The sequence below is a fragment of the Elephantulus edwardii genome, unplaced genomic scaffold (assembly GCF_000299155.1).
Source record: "Elephantulus edwardii isolate Elephantulus edwardi_28Jun2011 unplaced genomic scaffold, EleEdw1.0 scaffold00080, whole genome shotgun sequence".
In the NCBI taxonomy this organism is placed as follows: domain Eukaryota; kingdom Metazoa; phylum Chordata; class Mammalia; order Macroscelidea; family Macroscelididae; genus Elephantulus; species Elephantulus edwardii.
In genome coordinates, this window is record NW_006399830.1 from 12,926,388 (window position 1) to 12,951,054 (window position 24,667).

The 24,667-nt window shown below is 54.2% G+C and overlaps 2 protein-coding genes across 2 annotated transcripts; both read right to left on the minus strand.

Moving 5' to 3' along the window:
- Window positions 1-1,621: 1,621 nt before the first annotated feature.
- Window positions 1,622-2,002, minus strand: LOC102871625 (40S ribosomal protein S17-like). Its single transcript, XM_006889705.1, has one exon. The coding sequence runs from the start codon at window positions 2,000-2,002 to the stop codon at window positions 1,622-1,624; it is 381 nt and encodes a 126-aa protein (XP_006889767.1).
- Window positions 2,003-10,760: 8,758 nt separating this feature from the next.
- SH2B2 (SH2B adaptor protein 2) lies at window positions 10,761-23,334 on the minus strand. The gene is given in 9 exon segments (XM_006889800.1): window positions 10,761-11,089; window positions 11,638-11,809; window positions 14,204-14,409; window positions 15,267-15,440; window positions 15,537-15,628; window positions 16,687-16,778; window positions 19,675-19,776; window positions 22,470-22,905; window positions 22,907-23,334. Coding segments are annotated over 9 exon segments (2,031 nt in total).
- Window positions 23,335-24,667: the final 1,333 nt, after the last annotated feature.

The window sequence follows — 24,667 nt, forward strand, 5'->3', positions numbered from 1 at the left end:
TTGTTGCACTATTCTCTCTACCCTCCTCCCAGTTTGTTCTTGTCCAAATGCCACAGTGCTCGTCAAAGCCAGTTCTGATTAATCTCCTTTGCCATTCCCTATCACTCCTCCCTGAGAGAGACTTCACCCTGAGTCATAAGGAAAAGGGGATGGCGTATTCTCTTAGCTACTTCCTGCTGAAAAGGGACGCTGTGGGTTTCAGGGTGAAGATCTTCTCTCACTACTCTAAAGGGCCCCTTTGGCAGTAGGAAACACATAGACTATTATGGAGATTGATTTTGGAATTTAGATGCACTCTTATTGATTGTGCTTGGCTGTACATGTTCATATCCTTGAAGATGTATCATGGGGGTGTTGCAACCTAGAAGACACAAATTTGACTAACAAGTTATAAGTACATGAGTCCAAAAATTATGGAAAAGTAAAAGAAAAGATTCTTTCATTGTTTTACAAACCCTCCCCCAGGTCCCCTCCACCATGTAGCCCTCGCTCTAGTCTCCTGTGATGACAGAAATACCCACTTATATCTCTCTTTTAAACGGTTCTCTCCCTCCTCTGTTTCAGTGCAGTATACATTATTGAACCCATCTTACTCAGTCTCTCCCCAACCCCAAGGACAGTCCCATTCTACAACAGTGGCATCATGTAATATTTGTCCTTTTGTGACTGGGATATTTCACTCAGCATAATGTTCTCCAGAGTCAACCATTTTGAATAATATTGCATGAGTTCCTTGTTTTTTAATGCAGCATAGTATTCCATTGTGCGAATATACCACAGCTTCTCTAGCCATTCGTTTGTTGATGGGCACTTAGGTTGTTTCCAGCTCCTTGCTATTGTGAACAAAGCTGCAATAAACATGGGTGTGCATATATCTGCTTGGATGTCAGCTATGGTCTCTTCAGGGTATATTCCCAGTAGTGGAATTGCTGGGTCAAATGGTATCTCTATTTGCAACTTTTTGAGAAAGCGCCATACTGCTTTCCACAGGGGTTGCAGCATTGTACACTCCCACCAACAGTGAATCAGGGTTCCAGTTTCTCCACAACCTCGCCAGCATTTGTTGCTTGCTGTTCTGTTAAATTTTGCTATTTTGACTGGGGTGAGATGATATCTCATAGTTGTTTTATAGACTTCCATCTTGTATCTGGCTCATCATTCCTTTGGTTCTGGGACTGAGCTGGAGGCCTGCCTTGGATTCGGCCGCTTCGCCAGCTACATGCTGTGGGCCTGCGACTTGCCAGCCTCTGTGAGTGCATGAGTCATTTCGCTGAGATAAATCTCTCTTTATAAATCTAAAATCTCTATCTCTCTAAGAGTGTGTATAGATACATATATATGTATATATAGTTGTTGTTGTTGTGTGCCATTGAGTCAGAATTGACTCATAGCTGACTCTCCAACAGGTTACAGAGATTTTAAATAGGAAGTGAATCTCTCTCTCTCTCTGTGTGTGTAGAGAGGAGAGAGTTGTTGTTGTGTGCCACTGAGTCAGAATTGACTCATAGCTCATCCTCCAATAGGTTACAGAGATTATAAATAGTACAGGAAGTGAATCCCTATCTTTCTTTTTTTTTATGTGCCCAAGTTTATTGAAAATATTACAGCATAGCAGACAGACTCAAATGGCTCCACATGGCGTTTTGAAATTCATCCCAGCTGTGGGCTGAGTGACCTGCAGGTTGGACAGACTGCCAAAGTCCACAAGCTTCAGCATTTCCTTAGTGTCAGGATCTACTTCAATGATCTCCTGATCCAGGGCTGAAGCCTCTGGTACAGAATTCTCTCTCCTTTCTGTCCCCTCCTCCTGCAGCCGGATGGAGCTGCCTCTCACAGGCCCTCTGTGACTCCGCTGCTCATTCCGAGGCTTCTCGCTGGGAATAATGGCGATCTCCTCACACACGTGCTGGTTGGGGTGGAAGTCATTACCCAGGCTTGTGTAGTATTTCTCAATGATGGTCCGGGACGCCTTCTTCATGGTTTTGGTGCAAATGCAGCCCATGTTGGCAGGTCCTTGGTGAAAAAGGAAATGCCCGTCTGTTTACTACGGAGCAGCTGCTGGACTCCAACTGCCTGCCTTTGGGTCGGCAGCACAGCTCTTTACCACTAAGCCACCAGGATGCCTTTTAATATACTGTTGTTGTATACCATCCAGTCAGAATTGACTCATAACTGACGTTTCAGCAGGTTTTCAGAGGCTGTAAATCACATGGCAGGAGCCTGCCCTTCTTTCTCCTTTGTGCAGTTGGTGGAGTCAAACCTTTGGGTTGTCAGCACAACTCCTTGCCCCTAAGCCACCAGAGCTCCCTTGCCCTCCTAGACATATTCCCTGGTTTTGCTTGTCTAGAGAACCCAACCGAAAACCAGGCTCCTAGACAAGCCAATGGCTTGTGTTGGACCCGGCTTCCCCCTCCAGCTTGACCCACCACTCCCTCCTCTGTTGCCAGGAGCCCCGCACAAGACACTAATGACTCTTTCACCCTTACTTTGGCCTCATTTTTCATCATCCAGGATACTTTCTAGCACAGGGAAGAATTATCCGGAAAACAGAACCTCCAGTGTGACCAGGCCACGGTGGGGTGGAGGCAGGGCTGAGCTCCCAGTGGCAGCTGCGTTCCTAGGAGCTCTATCTGGATGATTTCCACTCCTGGCTGACTCATCTGCAGCTCGAGTCACCTCACACCTTATGGATTTGCACCTTCGTCTCCTAAAGCTGCCGCAGGGGGCCACCTGACAACTCTCGCCCTTGAATTTCCTTCTGTGGGGACACTTATCTCACTAGCTTCCTTGGTCCAGGAAGGTGACTGCTCTCAGTGCTCAGGTACACACAGGGTGGGCAGGAGCACTTTGCTCTTGTCTCCAAGAGCTTCCCATCCAACTTCATAAGGAAAAGGGGTCCTCGAGGCTGCACTGAGTTTCCCTTCCCCCACTCCGTCATGGATCAAATCGTGTGCCCCCAGAATATGCGTGGCTTGATGAAGCTAAGATTCTCAGCACTACGTAGTTACCTTTTGTAAACCCTAACATCTGTGACAATTAGACAGTTCTTAAGAAACTAGATTCTCGAGGGAGCTCTGGTGGCCCAGTGGCGAGAAGCTCTACTGCAATCCCGAAGGCACGTGGTTCAAATCCACCAGATGCTTCACTAGAGAAGGAGGGGCAATCTCCTCCTGGTACCAGTCGGATCCAATTCGATGGTACACAAAATAAAAATTAAAAAAAGCAAGATTCTCAAGGCAGACGTTTAATAACTTGTTGGTTGCCATCGAGTCGAGCACAATTCATAGTGACCCTATGAACAAAAGGCTTGAAGCCTTTCTATAACTATCGTCATTTATCAAAGTTCAAAGAGTTTCCAGAGGCATGTTGTTTAGGAAGTGGATGCCACTCCTGCTTCCAATAATAACTACTGAGTTGTTGTTTTGGTTTGATTTTTTAAATTTTTATTTTATTATTTTTTTTGTGCATGTACCATCAAATCAGATCTGACTGGTACAGGAGGAAATTGTCCCTTCCTTCTCCGGCAGAGCATCTGGTGGATTCAAACCGTGTACCTTTGGGATTGCAGTACAGCTTCTTGCCACTAGGCCACCAGAGCTCCCCTTGGTTTGTTTTTTTTTTTTCAGACAACTTCAGGAGTTATTTCAATTGTGAACGTAAATACTCTCACAACTAAGACATTTCCTTGAAAGAATCTGTCTATCTCTGAGTGGATTATATAAAGAAGAATGTGACATGAGGATTGGAGGAAGATTCATCAACAACCCGAGTTATGCAGGGGACACGTGCTTGCTGACAGTGAGGCAGTCTGAGGGCAACAGAGGGCTCGCGTGTGGAGACGGTGAGGGCCGCACATCGCGCGAGATTTCCGTCTGTTGCTCACAGGTCCGCTTTAAGTGCTCACCAACCAACAGCACTTAAGAACATCATCATCATCGTAGCAAAGTGAGATTGTCATAACTATCGAGAAGGTGGCAGATCCTACCTTTCAAGGTGACTACAATGGTATCTTCTGTCTCACAGACTCTTTTAGAACCTCACCACTTCCCCATGAACAGTTAGAGTCTCAATTCTCTTCCTCTTAAATCTGAATAGGTGGGGGAGGGAGGAAATTATACAATGAATGGTTTTGATTTTGTTTTTTTTAATGTGACCTGGGTGGGGGAGCGGTAGAGAAGAAAATGTGCAACAATGAATGAATGAAAATCCAATTTTTCTGTAAACTTTCATTAAAATCACAATTAGAAAATCCCATATATGTATGTGTGTGTTTTATATATATATATGTGTGTTTTATATATAGATATGAGTGTTTCATACATATATGAGTGTTTCATGTATATATGAGTGTTATATATATATATGAGTGTTGTATATATATGTGTTATATATATGAGGTTATAGATATGAGTGTTTTATATATATATGAGTGATTACATATATATGATTGAGATATATATATATATATAGTGTGTGTGTCTGTGTGTATGTATTTCCAGAGCCAGTAAGTTGTACATGTCCTTCAATATGTACTACATCTCAATGACAAGAAAGCAAAAATTCTCACCACTGGCCTGACAGGCAACATCACAACAGATGGAGAAAACTGCCAATGACTTCTTCTTACTTGGATCCACAATCAATACCCTTGGGACCAGCAGTCCCAAGACAATCAAGAGACCTATTGTCCTGGGAAAGGCTTCAGTGAGGGACCTCTCCACATTATTGAGAAGCAATAATATCAGTTTGAAGACTGAGTTCACCTGATTCAAGCAATGCTTTTTTTCAGTCGTTCGCTATGCTGCTTATAGCTGGATGGTGAATAAGGATGACAGTCGGAATTGATGCCTTTGAGCTGTGGTGTTGGAGAAGAGTACTGAACATCCCATGGATGGCCAAAAGGACAGATGTGTCTTGGAGAAGGTGCAGCCACTTGTAAGAGTAGTAGAATTGCAATGTTAACCTCACATGAAGTTAAAACAAGGGCACTGATCGGGAAGAAATAATACTTCGAGAAAGAAAATGAGGACATAAGGACAGATAACCAGGAAGCTGGAGACACGGAGCCTACAAATCCCATTGGACTAGCCTTCAAATAAGATTAACCCAGGTGGATCCAATGAATCTGTGATTTCCTCTTGGTAAGAGCATGGGCTTCAGAGACCTCACCAAAGTACTGAAGAGCAAAGATGTCAGTCGGGAGACTAATGTGTGCCCGATATAGGCCATGGTCTTTGCAATCATTTGCTATGCACCAGAGAGCTGGACAGTGATGAGGAGTGATGGAAGGAGAATTGATGCCTTTGAGCTTTGGTGCTGGAGAAGAGTATTGAATATGCCATGGACTGCTAAGAAAACAAACAAGTTCATCCTGAAGAGAGTGAAGCCAAGCTGCTCCTCGGAGCCAAAGATTCTGAAGCTCTGTCTGACATAATCTGGACATATTGCAAGGTGGGATCAGTCCTTGGAGAGGGACGTCATACTTGGGAGGGTGGAGGGACAGCGCAGGAGAGGAAGACCCTCTATGAGATGGATTCAGTGACTGGGGTAATGGGGATAGGCATGTCAGAGACAATGGGATTGGCGAGGGATAGAGCAGAGTGCAGAGCTCCATATAGGGTTGCTATGAGTTGCAGGTGACTTGATGGCACATAACAACAACAACAAAGAGGGTGGGGCAGGTGCCTTACAATACATTGTTCAAAGTTCTCAAGAATTATCCCCACCAACTATTTTCGCTTCTAGACCCATCTTTTCTTTGCCACCGAGTTGGAATGGAGTCATAGATGACTCTCGATTTGGTTTGAGGCTGTACATCACACCAGAGAGGACTGCCCACCTTTCTCCTACGAAGTCACCAATGAAGTCAAACCATCAGGGAGATGCCGTGTTTGGAGTCCCCTCTGAATTATGCCACCAGAGCTCCCACTAGACCCAAGAGCGGAGTTTACATCTCAGCAAGTCTTGAAAGAGACAAAACAAACTCACTGCCACTGAGCTGGTCCCTAGTCTACCCACTCGCTATGAGCTTTCTGAGGCTGTAAATGGAAGAGGGAGGACATGGCCCATCTTTCCCTCAGGGTTAAAAGAAAATGAAAGGAATACACAGAAGGAATGTGTGTTCTGACTACCTTGGGGTCAGCAGTGAAGTCTACAGACTTCACTCTCAAAGCTCCTTAGATCTAAAGGTGATGTGTAAATTGTGACTCAGGAAGAGCCAGGCTACACGTCCAAAGAACTGCTCTGTTTTCCTAATATGTGCACACAGACCTGGAGAAGGTGTATGTATGTGGGATGATGGTGTAAGGAGGCTAAAGTTGGATCAACCTGAATTTATTGATTTAGGCTGACTAAGCATAGATTCTGCTTTTCAATGTCACCCATAATTTGCTATGATCCACTCAGTCAAATGTCTTTGTACAACCAATAAAACACAAGTACACATCCTTCTGGTATTGTCTGCTTTCAGCCAAGATCTATCTGACATCAGCAATGATATGTTACTTCCTGAGATGGTTTTGTGTCAAGCCATTCTTTTGATACAGTGACTGTGCGTTCCTTTCTTTCTTTCTTTTTTTTTTTTTTTTTATACTTCCTACCCTATTCAAGATTCTGCCCCTAGAATCTTTCAGGACTGCAATTCAAGACTTGAATTTTTTTTTCTTCAGCTCTTTCAACCTGAGAAATGCTGAAGATGTTCTTCCCTTTTGGTTTTCTAAATCCAAATGGAAATCTCTGAACACTTAGTTGTATGAACCCTATACACAGACCACGAAGCAGTTGTCAGAACAGAACAAGGGAATCTGCGTGGTTTAAAATCAGCAAAGGTGTGCATCAGGATTGTATCTGTTTTCTGAACAAATAATGTAAGAAGTTGGTCTATAAGAATTAGAATATGGTGTCAGGATTGGGAATAGACTCATCAACAACCAGTATCATGCAGATGACGCAACCTGCTTGTAGAAACTAAAGCTATGAGTTGGAGCAGCTCCGTGTTCCTCTAACTTACGTGTCTTGAGTCCCACGGGAATAGTGGCCTTGGAGCACACAGAGCCTTATGTCTGGAAGGCTCAGAGCATCTTCCTACTTTTTGATCTGGTTTGTGGGTTACTGAGAAAAGGAAGTCAACTCCACTATCAGCCCTGGGTTCCCTCCCAGGGAGCCCAGCTCCTGTGGTTCTCTGGGTCCAGACGTAGCTTCACTCTGAACTTGCCTTTGAGTCCAGAGCCTTCTGAGTTTGTCACAGCAATGTCTCTCTTCTCCATGGCACGCCTGGGAGGCTGGATGTAGCCCGTCTCACATGGAGACAAGCAAGTTGGAGACAAGTTTGCTCAGACAAGGGAGAAGGTGGGTTTGGGCAGTGAGGAGAGAGAGGCTGAAAGACCGCAGGATTTGGTCACTTCCTGGAACTGCTTTGAGGGCTATGTTCTTACCTTTTGGTGGATCTATCCAGGTAAGTTCCACAAGCATCTGACTCTCTTCCAAGCCAGAGATCCTAAGGAACCTCCCTTTTCAACCTTCAGGCCCCACTGAACCTTCCTCCACTGCTCACCATCCACCCTGGTCCTCTCACCTACTCGGCTGCCCTGGTCCAGCTCCGCCTCCCTCTCCTGACCTACCACAGGCCTGGACCCTGGCCTCATTTTGTCCCATCACTCCATCCTCTCCAAGCCTCAGAGTGAACTATCGAAAACTGACCAGTTCAGCTCCCATTTCAAACTGGCATTGGCTCCCCGAGGCCTTCTCTTTCTGGCTAAGCTCACTGGCCTGGCATTCACGGCCCTTTCTACTGGCTCATCTCATTTCCTGCTTTGCTGCCCCTCACCCAGCAGCCCTTGGCCACACCCCCCACAGCCAGCCAGGCCACCTCCTCACTGCCGTCTCAGGACACAGCCTACCCGATGCTGCTGTACCACACTGTCTGGGTCGAACTGGTTGCCTGCCTCGCTCGCCATGGGCCCAGCATGGCACAGAGGGGGAATCTGAGACGTTCGTGGGGAACAAATGAAATCCCCTTGGACCTGCTGCTGCCATTTGGGCAGCTTGCCTGAGGTCTTAAAATGCTGCTGGGTCTCCCAATGAGCTTCCCAGAGACTGAGTTTTCTGGAGGCACCCCTCTTGAGTGACAGGCCTGAAGGCCTTGTCCTGACAGCAAAAATCAAAAGGCCAAACTCACCACTGGCGTTTCCATCTGGTTCATCATTCTGACCCTGCATCTGGTCTCTGTCCGAAGCTGTCCATCTCAGTGGGAGGAGATTGCTTGTGCGGGGCCTTCCTGTAGCATCCCTCACGAGTGCCCACGGGCATTCTGCCATCCTCATTCATCTGTCCTGAATTCCCTTTGACTGGTCAGCTCTCACGTCTGCAAAGGTGACGGTCTTCAGAGCCCTTTGCTGCTTTTATGCTCGACTACCATTTAGAGCACTCAGCATATAAAGGGCCAACTGCTGGCAGGAAGAGAGGGAAGACTGGTGGATGTTACCTCCGAACCCACCAAAGGGGCAAATCCACTGAGGGGGTTGAGGACAGGACTCAGGCCTGGGGCTCAGGCATGCTGCTGGAGAGAAGGAATCTGGAATGATGGACTCCCCACCTCCCCACTCACCCTGAGGCCATGTAGCAAAAGCCCCAGTTCCTCTGCACCAGCCTGAGCCTCATTCAAGAGTCGCTCCACTTCCGCTGGGGTACAGTTGAATTTGAACTTGCCCTGGCATAAACCTCAAGGCACCAGGATGATGGGATGAGAGTGCAGAGGGAGCTCCTGCTACCACCACATTCAGCCTCAACCTTAAGAGGACTGTGAGTTCTCAAGGTTGAGGCTGAATGTGGTGGTTACAGGAAGCACCACTCAAGTCGCTTCCCGGCGCATCTGTGAGCTGGGACTGGGGAGCTGGAGCAGGAAAGCAGGGATGAGTCAGACAGGCTTAGGGCCCGATCTATGGAAGGGGATGGGGGTGCATGTTGGGGATTGACTGTGGACAGATTTTTTGTCAAGTAGACAAAGAGCCTTCTCCTAGAGCAGAGTATCCTGAATCTAGACTTCCAGGCTTCTAAACTGTGAAAACAGGAATGTCGACTTATGTGAGCGACCTACCTGTGAGAATCCTCTTGCGTAGCATTAAGAAAGGCAGATGGAGCCTCAGGTGCAGTGCTGGGAGGTTTAGCTGTGGGAGCCTCCAGGTTGGAGTCTAGGTCCAACTTGTCTGGGTATGGTTTGGAGTCTGAAAGGCTCATCATGGGCTGAGGCCTGTGGGGGAACCTTGGAGATGGACAGCTGAGGGGGGATGTCTGCGGCCCCTAAACCTGGCTGATCTCACCTTCAGCATTTTGACTGAAGAGGGGATGTGGCTGTGTCCAGCAAGAACAATATTCTCACAGGAGCACTGTCTGAAGGCTGGGGTGCTGGGTGCGAACCAGGTGAGTCTCAGGACCTAGGGGCAGGGGACCCACCGCTGAGTTGCTGCCTGCAGCAAGGCCCAGGCCATTGGAATGAGTTGGAAGTGGGTCACCTCCAAGTTTGAGTCCAGGTCAGAGCTGAGAACCCAGGCTCACCCCCTGGAGATTCCCCTATAAGGCTAATACTGAGTGTGCCGTCCACATCACTTGCCCAACTACAGACACTCAAGGACTCTCTTACTCTGTCTTAAAGAATCCCCAAAACTCATTGCCATCAACTCAGCGATCCTACAGGGAAAAACAGAACTGCCCCTGATCACCCCTGGTGGCCAGGTCAGGATGCTAACCAAAAGGTTAGTGGTGTGAATCCACCATGAGCTGCACTAGACAGACGGACAGTCTCCTCCCACAAGTGCTTAGTCCTGAACCCTTGTACTTGATGGTCCTGGAACCCTTGTACTTGATGGTCCCGGAACCCTTGTACTTTTTCTGCCATGCTGGTGTGGCGGTAATGGTTACGGAGGGGAGTGGCGGGTGAGTTGGCACTGCCCTTGTCTGGGTCAGCCGCTGAGCTCCCTGCACTGCACCACCCTCTCCTAGACACTCAAATCTTCACCCCTGGGGGCATTCAAGCCCCCATGACTGCTCCTCCCCCCCCTGCACTGTGACTGTGGATAAACCCGCCCTCACTTTCTCCACCAGCACCGGCCCCCCCCCCCTTGTTTGCGCCCAGGTTTCAGTTCTGGTCACAGGCGCCTCACTCTTGGTTAAGGTCCTCTTATAGGGAAGGCACACTGGTGGTACAGTGGTTAAGTCCTTGGCTACTAACTGCAAAGTCAACAGTTCAGACTCACCATTTATCCAGAGGAATAAAGTGAATAACAAAAAAAAAACAACAAAACCACTATTAAAAAAAAGCTCCTCCTACAGACTCTGAGCTCAGCTCTTGATCTCAGTGCCCTCTCTCTGCCTGAGGGAAAAAAAAAAATCAAAAAACTTCAAACACCTCACTACTGTGGAGTTGCAAAAGACTCTTGGGTTTCCAGGCTGGATTTGAACTGCTGGACTGGCAGAATTAGCTGATTAACTTCCTACAGACCACTCTGCCAGGGGTCCCTGTACCCCAGAAACTGCAACAATGCAGCTCATTGCCCTTGGAAAGGGCTGGACCGACTCCTAGCTGCCCCTCCAGCCGGTTCCTGAGGTCAATTGCCGAGGGTCAGTGGGCCATCTGTCCCCTGCCCGGGGGCTGGTAAGAAAAGGACCACAGGAACACCGAGTGCAGTCCCTAAAACAGGCTCTTTAATAACATGTCTTCACTGAAGAGCTTGGCTTCTCCCCGCAGCGCCCGGGGCCGCGGGGCGCTAGTAGAAGGAGTACTGGTTCTCCACAGCCCGCGGGCGGCCCCGTGCGCCCTCGCCTGCGCCCGTCTCGGGGGGCTCCTCGCTGCCGCTTGGGGCTTCCCGCAGGCGCTCAGTGCTTTCGCTGCGGCCCTCGGCAGGGCGCGGGGGCGCAGGCAGGGCGGCGGATGCGGCCGAGGAGGACGAGGTGGACGTGGATGAGGCGGCGGGCGGCTCAGAGGGCGAGGCCGGCGGGCAGGCACCAGGCGCCAGGCTGGAGAAGTAGTGCTGGCCGGCAGGCTCGCTCCAGCAGGCGGGTGCTGCGGGCAAGGCGCTGGGCGCGGGACCCGGCTCTGCAATGGGGGGATGCAGGCGTCAGCCTTCTTTCCTTCTCGCCCCAACAGGCCAGGTGCCCCTGCTGCCACCGGCCGGTCCTGGGCACCCCTTCCCTTCCCCCAGGCTGAGCAGTCTGGGTGCAGGGACCCAGGTGGCCTTGAATCAAACAGGCAGGCCAGACCCAAATCTAGGCTTCCTGGTTCCTGGCTGAGTCTCTTTCCTCCATCTGCCTCCTTGGGTATAATGACCGGAAGCTGGGACCATGGATGTAGGAACACACACATCCACGCTGAAGTCAGCGTGGGGTCAGGAACCCCCCCCCTCCACACACACACACTCTCTCTCTCTCTCCCTCCCTCTCCCTCTCTCTCTCCTCCCCCCCAAAACACAGGGATAGTGGTCAGGAAACCTCTCTCCCCCCCGACACACATCTCATCCATCACACATTTACGCTGAACTCAGACTGAGGTCAGGAAACTGCACCCACTGGGTAACCACCAAAGGTGACCCTCACCAGGCCCCACCTGTCTTCTTCAGCCACCTGGGCCAGGCGGGGGCATCTTACCAGGTGGGGGGCCCTGGGCCCGCACATAGCTGCGCAGCGTGATGTCGGCGGAGCCCCCCGACTCCAGTGGGATGGGATGGGTGTGGAAGTGGCGGAGCATGTCGAGAACAGACTGGAACCACAGGTGCTGCACGTGGCACTGCCCATGGCCGTTCAGGGACAGGCGCAGGTGCTGTGGGCACAGGTGGGCGGGTCAGTGATGGGGACCCAGACTGGCCACAGGCAGGACAGATGCCTCTGTGGTGGCCGGGGGCGGGGCAGCTCTCCCAGGACCGCACAGAGCGGGGTCACTCCTGCAAAGGGACCAGGGGTTGGGGGTGACGTGGCCAGGCTGGGAACAGCGTGAGAACGCGTCTCTGCACTGAGTGTAGACCTGTGCCTTGAACACCCCCATCTGTAAGTTCTCCCGAAGCTCCAGGAAGTAGGGATTAATCCTTCCATCTCGAGATGGGCAAACGGAGGCTTCAGGTGGGCGAGTGACCAGCTCCAGCCACCAAGCACGGAGTTGAGAAGAGGACTCTTGTGTGTGCCTCCCATACTCTAGCAGGTGAGGAGTCTACCTCTGGCCCGGGCTGAGCTAAAGCCGGAGGAGGTGGGCACCTGGCCAGTCTGGACAGAAGTGACCACTGAAGTGGGAGCACTGGGAGCACGGAGAACAGGCCGGCCCTCCCGGGGCCCGCGGAGCAGGTGCCTCAGCTGGACAGGTGTGTATGGGGAGCCACAGAGCTCCGCCCCAGCCCTCTGTTTCACCACATGCTTCCCACGGGAAGAAGAGTGGTGTCTATGGGGTTTACTGGCAAGAGCGGAGGTGAGGAGTGGGCTCTCAGGGGATACAGGAACCCAGGAGGGGGTGCTGGCCTGGTAGTCCACACAAAGGACAGAAGAGTCCTTGGGGTGTGTAGGGTTCGGGGACCCATCCCTGTGAATGAGCTCTGCTACTCACAGAGCAAGAACTCGCCAGGCGCAGTGCCAGCAAACCCAGGCAGTTTAACTGCAGCCGAGTGCAGGGACTCTGGGCTTCTCAAGTGTCTGAAAGTGCAAGTGTGGCCTGGGAAGCCGGCGGCGCTCTGCTCTCCTCGCCCTGGAGGTGTGTGGGCAGGAGTCCGCCGGTGGGCCTGCATCCTGCTCCCCTTCCCCTAACTCAGGTGGTCACCCGCCCGCTGGACCAGGCAGAGAGGCAAGTTCAAGGCCCTGCCCTCCCTTCCTCTGCCCTGAGCTGGGCTGAGTGCCGCTTGCCGTCAGGCTTGGGCATTGGTCAGACCCAGTTCTCCTGGGGAGGCAGCCTCTGGGAAGGTTGGCCAAGACAGACCACGGCCTCCAGGCCTTCGTTAAGGGCCTGGTTGCTGGAGAAACTGTGAGGGCGGCAGCTCTAAGAGGTGCCCCCAGGGAGGTGCTGCCTTCTCCAGGGCAGGCCGCTGCCAGGGAGAGCTCGCGGGGAACCCCAGATGCTGTGAGACCAGCGGACACCAGGGACCGACACTATCCACCAGCCGCCGGCAGGAAGGAGTCCTCTGGGGTCTCCCACCTCCAGCAGGGACTGACCAGCTGCCCTGTCCTGGAGGAGCTGGGGTTGGGTGTTCTTCCATGTGGGGAACATGGTGGATGGGGCAGGTAGGGGATGAAGTTTCCCCCCATTCTGGCCACCCTGGGGCTCTCCTGACCCCAGCCATGCACCTCAGCATGTTATTAGCATACGATTCCCTCAGAGCCTGGGCAGCCTCTAGACCTTTGCTCCTGCTGCATCTGGTCCAGGCCACCCTTCCCACTGTTCTCATCCTGCATAGTTCTTCCTTCCTCCCTTTCTTTTTTTAATTTTTTATTTTATTTTATTATTTTGTGTGTGTGTACCATCAAATTGGATCTGACTGGTACAGGAGGAGATTGCCCCTCCTTCTCCAGGAAAGCATCTGGTGGATTCGAACCGCACACCTCTGGGATTGCAGTGCAGCTTCCTGCCACTAGGCCACCAGAGCTCCATAGTTCTTCCTTTCATATCTCAGGTCCTATTCTAGCTGGTGGGTCAGGGCTCTCCTCTAGGGCCCCAGGCTCCGGGCTGCCCTCCTGCCTAGTTCAGGTCCTCCTTTCCTGTCTGGCTCTTTGGGGTCCACGGGGCATGGTGGGCTGCCCTGGTTCTTGGTCTGAGCACAGGGATGCCCCAGAAGTAAGGTAAGAAAGACTGGTGGGCGGACCTGAGCAGAGAAGGGGGCTGCCTAGTCGTAGGGTAGGGGGAGGTGGGAGATCTGGCTGACCCAGCCCTGCACCGGGGTAGCGCTGGGTGAACACCCTCAGAACCCCCAGAGTACAAGGTCCAAAAACGATCTACACAGTTGCATCCCCAGAAGGGCCCAGCCTCCTGTGGGTTGGGCCCCTAGCAGGTGGCGTCTCCATCTGCATAAGGGAAAAGCTGGCTTAGCTGCCTGCAGACCCTCAGAGAGGCGGTGTGGTGGGGGCGGGTGATGCACAGAACATGTCTGGAGGAAGTCATGTCCACCTACATCCGACACACCTTGCTCCCTTCTCGCCCCACCCGGCCGTCTGCCCAGTCCGTGACCCTGGGCACACTTGCCTTGGCCTTGCCCTGGAAGTTGAAGGTCAGCACGTACTCCCCCGGCCGCGTCTCACTCTGGCGGATCACGAAGAGGCCGTGGTTTCGAGGGCCCCCGGCCAGCACCAGCTGCGCGGCCCGGACCCGTGACAGCGTCCCGTGGAACCAGGGGTAGTTGGAGAGCTCCAGCTGGGGCTCAGCGTCTTCGGGCTCGGCGCCCTCCTCCCCTGGGGAGGGAAGTGGCATCAGGGTAGGTGGTGGAGGAGACAGGTCAATGAACAAAGGGCTCGCAGCTCTCGGGCTGGTAAATGCAAAGTGGTGTTTGAATGATTTTAGAACTCAGTCAGGAGCTTGGCCGGCCCAGCCGAGTGGGGGCTGGTATGTGCTGTCAAGTCGGAACTGACCCATCGCTGACCCTCCAGCAGGTTTTCAGAGGCAGTAAATAAAACTCACGTCTCACATCCTTCTCCAAGGAAGCTGGTAGATTTGAACTGGTGTCTTTGGGATTGCAGCACAGCTTCTTACCACTAGAGCTCCCTATGTTATTAATGATTAGGCAAAAGTAAATGAAGGCTCAGAGACAAGTCTTCCGCAAACCTGGCACAAATTGGTGTCCTGTCCCTAGTCCTTGGAAGGCTTCTCTTTTGTGAAGGTTCTCAAGGCTTCCCTACAAAAGCCTCTCCAAAGGAGCTCTGGTGACCTAGTGGCAAGAAGCTGCACTGCAATCCCAGAGGTACATGGTACAAATCCACCAGACGCTCTGCTGGAGAAGGAGGGGCAATCTCCTCCTGTACCAGTCCAGTCAGATCTGATTTGACGGCACACACACACACACACACACACACACACACACACACACACACACACACACACACCCTCACACCCTCACACCCTCACACACTCTCTCTCTCTCAAATAAAAAGCCTCTCAATCCAGACCTCCTGAGGAGCTAGTGATGTGGCAAGGACCTAGCAGAGGACAGCCCACAGCTGCTGAGGTTCAGGGGGGCTGTGGACAGAGCCCCCGTGGACCCAAGGCGCCCATGCCGAGGGTGGGAATGGGGAGGAAGGCCGGGGGCTGGCACCTGTGTTACTGCTGTCACCGCCGCCGGCGCCTGGGGTATCCAGGGTCTGGAGGAACGTCTCTAGAGGGACGTGGGCCAGGGACTCGCCAACAGCATCTCGAGCCCGGCCATGGGGGGCGGTGACCACAGCGCCTGCTGCTGCCGTTGTGTCCGGGGGCCGGGGCAAGTCTGCTGCTGGGGAAGGGCAGGTAGGAAGCGTGTCTGTCTGTCCACCCCTGAGTGCCCACCTCCCTCCATCCTGCCCCCACCCTGAGCCCTGACCCCACCTACCGTCCGCCAGTAGCTCACAGCTACAGGAGGTCACCCGGCTGGCCAGACAGCCTCCCTGGGAGCATGAGAGCTCGGCGTCGTCCTCACTGTCCCTGCAGGTGGTGACACGGGACCTGGGCTCAGGCACAGGGAGCCACGGGGCCAGTGGCTGGCATGCCTACAGCTGGCCTCTGCCTGAATCTGCTCTCCACTCACTAGGGATCTTCTGCCACAGTGTCCCTCTGTCCCTCCCTCAGCTTGCTCTGTGGCCACTCTGCGAGTGACCCAGCCATGGGGGGCCACCAGTGGGTTCAGTCCTCCACATGACCCATGCCCACTAAGCCCCAAGAGGTCACTCCAGGGGCAGGAGATAGCGCGGTGGGTGGGGCCTGGCCAGCTCCCGGCCCTGCCTGGGTCTCCCCTGTGTCTGGGACCCCACTGGCCAGCTCTGGGGCACTGTAAAGGGAGGTCCACCTTCGCCAGGCTGGGCAGTTTACAGAGCAGATGGCGAGAGGGTGTCGAAGGACGGCTTACCCACACCTTGGGCATGAGGGGCCTGGGCAGCTCTTGGGACTTTAGTTATGCTGCCCTCAAGGAGGCTGTTAATTAGAAAGCGGCAGCCCCACTCCGTGGAGACGTCTCATTAGCCAGGAGGAGCTGCTGTCAGTGCCGGCTGTTGGTCCACTACGCCTCCCACCCTGCTCTGGTTCCCCACTGCCTCCGCCCTTCCAGGATCCCACCGCTGAAGTCCTCTCCGCAAGAGCTCCAGCTTGAGCGCCCCTAAAGGCCGTGAGGTGGTCTGCTTGATCCTCATGCTGTTCTCTGCTCACCCCACGTCCCCTGCCTGCCTCACTTTACCCCAGGATGCGGCCGCCCTGGGCTTGGACTAGGGGCCTCCAGCCTGGCCCTCCTCATCCATGCCCCAGTGGTCTGAGGACAAGACTCCTTTCCAGGGTTCGAGGTCCTGGCCCCACAGAGCTGTCTGGGGTGGGGGTCAGATGGCTGCCCTTACCTGGGCCTGGCCTGCACCTATCCGGCCAGAGCTGTGATGAAAGCTCTTTCTGCACCCAGCTCCTGTGCTGACCAGAAGGCTGCTCCCCTTGAAGGCTGGACCAGGGCACACTTCAGCCAGACCCCCACTGACTCCCACCCAGGGTCTCTGGGCACTCACCCGGGATCCACGCAGCCCTGGATGTCAGCCACCCACGAGTGCTTCTGCAACGAATCGATGGTCTCCAGGATGTACTCTGCTCCATTCTCCACCTGGAGAGGCGGCCAGGGTCCAGCCTCACTCTGGGCTCCAACCTTTACTACCTTCTACAGGGCAGTCCCACGTCCCAGGACCCACGGCTGGTATGTCAAGGCAAGTCCCACCCCTCCCCTGTGAAGGTTCACTGTTGTGAGCAGGAAAGACGGGGGCTTCTGGGCACCACCCCCAACCCAGGCCAGGATCCGGGGTGAAGCCTGCTCCTTCCTCCAGGCCACCTCCAAGAAGGCCCACGGACCAGGTAACGTGAGGCCCATGAAACACAGCCTCTGAGGACATGCTGGCCTGTAGGGGATGGCTGCCCAGCGTCCCCTGTCCATGCCCTGCACCTGGGGATGGGTGGTGGGGCACCACTGCCATGGGGCACCAAACCCACCATGGTCACACGCCTCCAAGCCTGGAATGCCATCACAATGACCTGCCCCCTTCAACATGGGTAAAAAATGAAAACCGAGTGATGCTTTATATGGGTTCTGAGGATGGACTTAGTGGAAAGGAATAGTGCTGACCATGCAAAGGTAAATGGTTCAAATCCACCAGCCGCTCCTTGGGAGAAAGATGGGCAATATCCTCCTATGTGATTTACAGCCTCTAAAAATCTGCTGGAGGGTCCGCTATGGGTCGGTTCCAACTTGGCGACACATAACAATAAACCTTAAAAGGAGCAGACAGCGTCACATTTCTCTTGCAGCATGGCTTGTGCATTGGACCTTCCAACATTTTGGTTGCTGTTGTTATGTGCTGTCAAGTCGCCTGCAACTCACAGCAACCCTACGTACAACAGCTCTGAAGCCTGCCCTGTCCTAAGCCAGTCTCACTGACTCTGACACACCTACCTCCGTTGCCCCAGTTACTGGATCTAGCCATCTGATCCAAGCCCTTCCTCTCCTGCACTGTCCCTCCACCCTTCCAAGCATGATGTCCTTCTCCAAGGACTGGTCCCTCCTGTTCATGTGTCCAAAGTATGTGAGATGGAGTTTCAAAATCCTAGTCTCCAAGGGGAAACCTGGTCTCAGCCTTACTTGGTGGTCCATGGTATGCTCAATACTCTTCTCCAGTCACAACTCAAAGGCATCAATTCTTCTTCTGTCATCCTTAGTCATTGTCCAGCACTCTGATGTACAGCAGGTAATTACAAAGGCTAAGGCCTGGATCAGGTGCACCTTAGTCTCTAGATTGATATCACTGCTTCTCAGTACCCTAGAGAGGTCCCTGAGAGCAGATTTTCACAGTGCTCTTCATCTTCTCATGTCCTGACTGCTAGTGCCGAAGAGTGCTGATTGTGGAGCCCAGAATTTCATCTCCTATGCCAACAGGGTTCCTTCCTCAAGGACATGCAGCTTCAAAAGTAGTGAGTGTGCAGGAGAAAGCCCTTCCTTTAGTGCAGGCCTGAGTGACCTCTTATCTACAACATATGATAAGGTTTCCCCACTTCCCTTAGTGAGTGCACATATTTCACCCATTTTACAGATGGGAAGATTGAGGCTCACAGAGATCAAGTCACTTGCTAAGTCACACAAGTGGCAGTGGCCATGCTGGGCCCGGAGCCCATGTGTCTGGGATGCCTTCTGTGCTGTGTCCTGCAGTGTCTCTATTTAAATGCCGGTGTTGGGCGACTAGTGTGTCAGGGCCAGAGGTCTCCTCAGAGACCAGCTCAACCCTGCCCTGAACAGATGGGAAACTGAGGCCCAGAACAGGCTGGGAAGTGAGACCCGGCACACGTGGTGGGACACCTGGTGGCCCAGCTGTCAGGACTGACTCCAGCCTGTGCAGTGCAACAGATGCAGGGCTTGGTGGGCTCAGCTGGCTCTATCTGCTAAATGAATAAACAGGCTGTGATCAATCTCTCTCTCTCTCTCTCTCATTACCCTCGACTCGTCACCAGTTCATAGCTGCCCCTACAGGCAGTTGTCAGAGGCTATAAACTGCATGTCCATCTTTCTCTCACAGACGCTGGTGGACTTGAACCAGCAGAGAGGCACTGCCTTGGGGTTATCAGTACAGCTTCCTATGCACGACAGCATCCTAATTATTATGCTGTTAAGTGGTGCTGGGCTGGCAGCGACTCTAGTGAGCCCACGAACGAAGGATCTGAACCCTGCTCTGTGCCATCTTCATCATCTCTGACAGGTCAAGCCCCCTCTGTTAATCCACCTCATTGAGGGTCTTCCCCTCCTTTGCTGGCCTTTCCAAGCTTGATACCCCTTCCAAGGAACAGCGTCTCCTAGCAACATATCCAAAGTAGATGAAGCCTCACCGTCCTTGCCTTCAAGGAGCACCTGGGCTGCACTTTTCCCAAGACATATTTGCTTGCCCTGCCCTGTGGGCGGGCAGTCCAAGGGATACGGATAAGGACAGGGGAGAGGGAAAGGGATAGAGATAGGGAAAGAAGAGGCAAAAGCCTACATCCAATCAAGACCCTGCAGACGAGGCTGGAGCTTTATGCAACTTTGGGCGGCAGCATCTAGCCTCCCTGGGGATAGTCTCCATGCCATGAAATGGCACAGGGCAGTGCCCGGCAGCCTGGAGCCATTTCCCTGGCCACTGAGTAGGCCACCCTGCTGAGATAGGGCCTGGGAAAAGGGCAGGCTGCCCCTAAGCCCACTGGGGTGCCTCCCACCCACCCATTGTACCCTCTGTGGGACTGGACCCATGCCCAGTGACAGGCGGATTTGCATAACTGCTGCAAGGCCTGTCACCAGTGGAGGCTGAGGGGGAGGGAAAGGAAGTGAACCCGAAGAGCTTCCCTCAGACCCAGGAGGAAATGTGAACACGGGCTCGGGAGGTGGGCAACACCGGAGTCCATGGTTCCAGAGCCCCAGCGTCAGCCCACTCTCCCACAGGATGACCTTGAACCATATCACCACGAGGGGGAGCCTGTGGGGCCCTCACCTTGAGTACAAACGTGTTGTCCTTCTCTGGCATCTCCAGGGGCATGGTGGTGCGTACCTCGATGATGGCGGACAGTGGGATGCTGACCTTGGGTCTGGAGGCCTGGCAGGCAGAAGGGACAGTGGGTGGTGTGCAGGGCTTCTGATGCTTCTTCCACTCACCCTCGCTCCCAGGGCACCTGGCACAAAGGCATTCCCACCCCCATTCCACAGATGGGGGTGTCGAGGAGTCTCGGGGTAGAGAGAGGACACTCTCGCCCGTGTCACAGGGAGTCAGGGCAGAGCTGGGACAGCTGCTTCCTCTCTCCCACCAGAAAGGTGAGCTCACCCACACCGTTCTTCTGGCCCAACACCCACCACGTCTGTGGTTTTCACACCTTCTTGACCTTGAAATATATTTGACATTGTGGCTTGGCACCCAAGCATACACAGAAATATCTCTGCAACAATCATTTCACTACACGACACTACACCTTACCATGTGTGGAGGGGTGTGGTATTTTCGATTCTATTCTAGTTCATTAAAAAAATAAAAAAAAGAGGCAGGGGCAGGATGTACCCTGGGCTCATGACAGGGCTGTGGGCTGGGCAAGGTCAAGCTCTGCTGCCCCGGTTCAGGCTGTGCCCGCTCCCCAGTGCTGGGCAGGTGTGAGTGAAAGGGTGTGTGTTTCCAACAACATTACAGCGTTCAACTGACGGAGTGGGCAGGTTCCCTGGGTGGGCCACTGCCTACTCTGCCCAGTTCTTGCCCAGGGCCTGAGGTCCCCTGGCTGGCCTGAGGCTGGGATTCCTGGCAGGGCTCTGGCTCTGTGATAGGGACTTTCTTGAGAGGAAAGGGATAGGTCATGTGCTACACGGGCAGGGGCACGGGAATTCCTGGCAGGACTGGCCGATGGCCAGAAGGTACAGGGCTAAGCTTGGGGAAGTGACCAAGGGACTCGGGTGACCAGAGCATGAGGCCATCATCTCAGTCAGGGGTGTGGAAGGTTTTGGGCTTCAGGTGACTAGAACAGAGTGGGGTCTGCAGTGGAGTCTAGGATTGCGGGATTTTTGAGGGGGTGTCTTCTGGCTAGAGGCACTGTGATTGCGTGACCCGTCCCAGACCCTCACAACTGCAGACCTCTGTTCCCTTAATTCCTGTCTCTCAAGACACCTGCCTTAGAGACCAGGGCTTACCCCACTGAGATTTGCCACTGGGTCCCACCCACACCTGTTTGGTCTACTGAACCCGGGCGCTCACCCTGGTGTCATCCACCCTCATGGGGCCCCTCCCAGACCTTCAAACACTTGGAGAAAGAAAAGGAGGACCAGATCTGGGGCAGCAGCCCACTGGCCTTCACTGGGCATTGAGTAAGACCCCTCAAGGGCCCAACCCCTGTACACAGTGGTGTTGGCAGCTCTGGGAAGGAGAAGGGAGACAGCCAGCTGCCGTGCCCCTCCCGCGTCGGTTGAAGACACGCTGCTATTTTCAGTCGGGCAGCTGGGACTGCCACTCTGGGCCCCAAGGCGCCGCGGGCCTGGGCCTCTGGCCTCCGCATGATTCCAGGCAAGCCCTGCTTCCCGTTGTCTCAGTCTCCCTGACTGACAGGAGGTTGGGTTCAGTGCTCTATGATTTCTCAGGGACTTCAGGATAAAAAGCATGAGCGGACAAATTATGGGGGGTCCCAGGACTGAGAACTCTGGTGGTTTAGTGGTAAAAAGGTGTGCTGCAATCCTGAAGGTTTGCAGTTCGAATCCACCAGCTGCTCCACAGGAGAAAGATGGACAGTGTCCTCCACTGTCTCTGACAACCCGCTGGAGGGTCAGCTATGGGCTGGTGCCAACTCGAGGGCACATAACAAGAGGACTTGGGAAGACTGCTTTGCAGAGAGGAAATACACTCCTTAAAAGTCACCCTCAGAGCCTATGGGTTCACAACTTCCAGTTTTGGGGATCCCACTTAGCCCTATCCCTCCAGTGGGGAGAGGCATACAGAGTCGCTGACTGGGAGACGGAGAGCCAGAGGTGACCGAGAGGGCTCCAAGGTGGGCCAGGGGCTTGCATGGCTCCTCGGGGTCGCAGCTCCCTGCAGGCCCCAGTCCCCAAGGAGCACCGACCTCGGAACTAGCTGCATCCTCCCAGGAGCGGAGGGTGTAATTATGCAGCTCTGTCACCCACCAACTATGTGACTTTGGGCAGGCCACACCTCTGAATGTGGGTTATTTTCTGTCTGTGACCTGGGGCCACCTTGCTGGGGACGGGACAAGAGCTTGTATGTGTGCACTACCACCAGGCCTGGGGCTGGGCCCACAGAGCCTCTCAGAAAGCAGACACCTCTCTGACAGTTCTTGTTTTTCCAAAAGAGGCAGACTTGCTATTCTGCAGAAGCCAAGATACCAGAAGGCTCTGCTGGCCAGCCCCAAGCCCCCAGGTGCCCGAGATTAGGCGTGACACTGGGGGTGCCCAAGGCCACACTTTCCTCTGTGGAGACAGGCCATCTGGGCCCAGGCTGGGCAGGAGTTAGCAGCAAGGAGGAGTGAGCAGAGTCCCACCTGGACAGATACAGACCCCAGCCCTCACTCCTGCAGGCCCAGGGTTGGATCAGCCAGCCTCCTGGAGCGCCTTGGTGTCCTCAACAGCGCCCCTTCTCCAGTGTAAGAGACTGGATGGGGTGACCAGTTCACGAAGTGGAGTGAGGCCCACATCCGGGGTTCCCGAGACCACTCACTCCATCCCCTCAAATAGGCTAAGAGTTATGGGGTCCCCAAAGTCCAAGGGCGTACCAGGCCACCCCCCACCATTGGAGGGGACACTCACCTTGGGTGGTACGAAGAACTCTAGGCGGAAGCGCTCTCCAGCAACAGCCCTGCGAAGCAGCAGCCGGCACTTCTGCCACTGGGCAGTGCCCCCGGGGCCCGCGGCCGCGTCGTCGGCCACCATAAAGCGCAGTGCGCCCTCCCGCTGGATGTCCACCAGCTCCACTTTGGCCGCCAGCGTCCTCGACAGCCGCAGGCGCCTTGTCCACTTGTCGCGCGGCTCGGTCTCGGTGGCCCGCGGGGCGGCCTCGGCCTCGGCGCGCCGGTGCCACATGTCGCGCACGCCGTCCACCACGCACAGGCTCATGTTGCGCAGCGAGAAGCCCTTGCGCACGCGGGCCTTGGTGGCCGCGTGAGCCGACACGTCCTCCGAGCTCCGCGAGTGGCCGTAGGTGGCCGCCTTGAGGGCGGGCGGCGCGGGCTCCATGGCGCGCGCGCGCGCGCTCGGCCGCCCCGGCCCCCAGCACGCGCCGCACCTCCTCCCCGAACACGTCCAGGAAGTTGGCGGCGAAGTGGCGGGAGAAGGAGGCGCCGGCGTCGGGCGTGTCGTAGGCCGGGTTGTCGCGCAGGAAGCGGCAGAACTTGTGCGCGAAGTCGGCGGCGGCCGCCTGCGCATGCAGCTCGCAGAACTGCCGCCAGTCCGGGCCCAGGGCGGCGGGGCCGGCACCGTTCATGACGCCCGTCCCATCGCAGCTCCCCGCGGCTGCAGAGAAGAGGGGGCTGTGCCTCCGAACTCCCACCTGGGGCCCAACTGTCCCCTGTCCTCCCTCAAGGTCCCTCAGGGTCCCCAGGACAGAGGGACCAGCACCTTTCACGATGCCCATCCCACCGCAGCTCTCCGCGGCTGTGCCTCGAAAAACTCCCATGCCAGGGCCCACCTGAACCCTACTGGACCCTACGGGGACTCCAGGACAGCAGGGCTGTCTGTTCCATCGCAGCTGTGGAGGGGGCTGTGCTCAGAACCCCTAGGCCAGGCCTCACCCATCCCCTGTCCAACCCAAGGGATCCCCAGGACAGTAGAGACATCAGTCCCATCACGGCTTCCCACGGCTGCAGAGAAGAGGGGGGTCTGTGCTTCGGATCCCATTCCAGAGCTTGCCCATCCCTCGGTCCCTGGGGGGGTCTCAGGGGCGCCCCAGGGCTGGGGGTCGGTGTTCACCCTCTGCTCAGCAGCCTTCTGGGTGAGGCCAGGGTAGCAAATGCCTTCAAGTGAAGTTCTCACGGGCCTGGCTTCCATCTTCTCCTGCTGCTCCAAAGCTCTCACATGCAATCCTGTCAGCTCAACTTCCAGAATCCTCAGAGAACCCCTCCTCTTGCTTGCAGCCCCCAGCAGCCTTTTTAGGGGTCTCCAGGACAGCCTCCATCTGTCCCCACCCAGGGACATCCGTTTAGAAATGGAAGACAGCTCAGGACCCTCCTCTGCCTCCCTGTGACAGTCCCACCGCACAGACAGGAAATTCAGAGGTCGGCCTGATCACTCCTTGCTGCCCTAACTCCTCTCCTCGGGGCCTTGTCACTTCTTTTTCGCACTTGCCTGGAATTTCCCCTCCTCTTGCTTCTCCTAGGGTTTCTGCTCAAATATCATCTGGTCTGTTAACCTTTCCTCACCACTCTGTTGAAAACAATCAACATCCACACTTTTTCTGCTTACTTTCTTCCACAGAAAATCCTGGTGGCACAGTGTGTTATGTGTTGGGCTGTGAACTAAAAGGCTGGCAGGTCAAATCCACCAGCTATTTGCTCTGCAGGAGAAACACTGATAGTCTGCTGGACAGATGTACAACCTCAGAAAGTCAACGGAGGGGCCCCATGAGCCAGAACGCACTGGACTGAAGCGTTCTGAGCTTGCACCATCTTTACAGGGTGGATCAGCCTCTGGCCTAACATCTGTTTACTTGCTTGGGGCGCTGTCCATCCCAGATCCCTGAAAAGGCCAGGACTTTTCAAACAATCTCTGAAGAGCCTCAGTGGTGCTTGCTGCATGTTGCACTGCTAACCCAGAGGTTGGCGGTTTGAATCTACCAATAAAGATGAGCAGTCTCCTCCTGTGAAGATGTCAGCCTTGGAAATCGGATGGAGGGTTGCTACGAGTTGGACTCGAGTGGATGGCCGTGGACTTGGGTGGGTCCTCAGTACTGCGCACATGGCACGCACAGCGAGCATGAATGAATGAGACTCTTCGGCAGCACACAGAGCAGG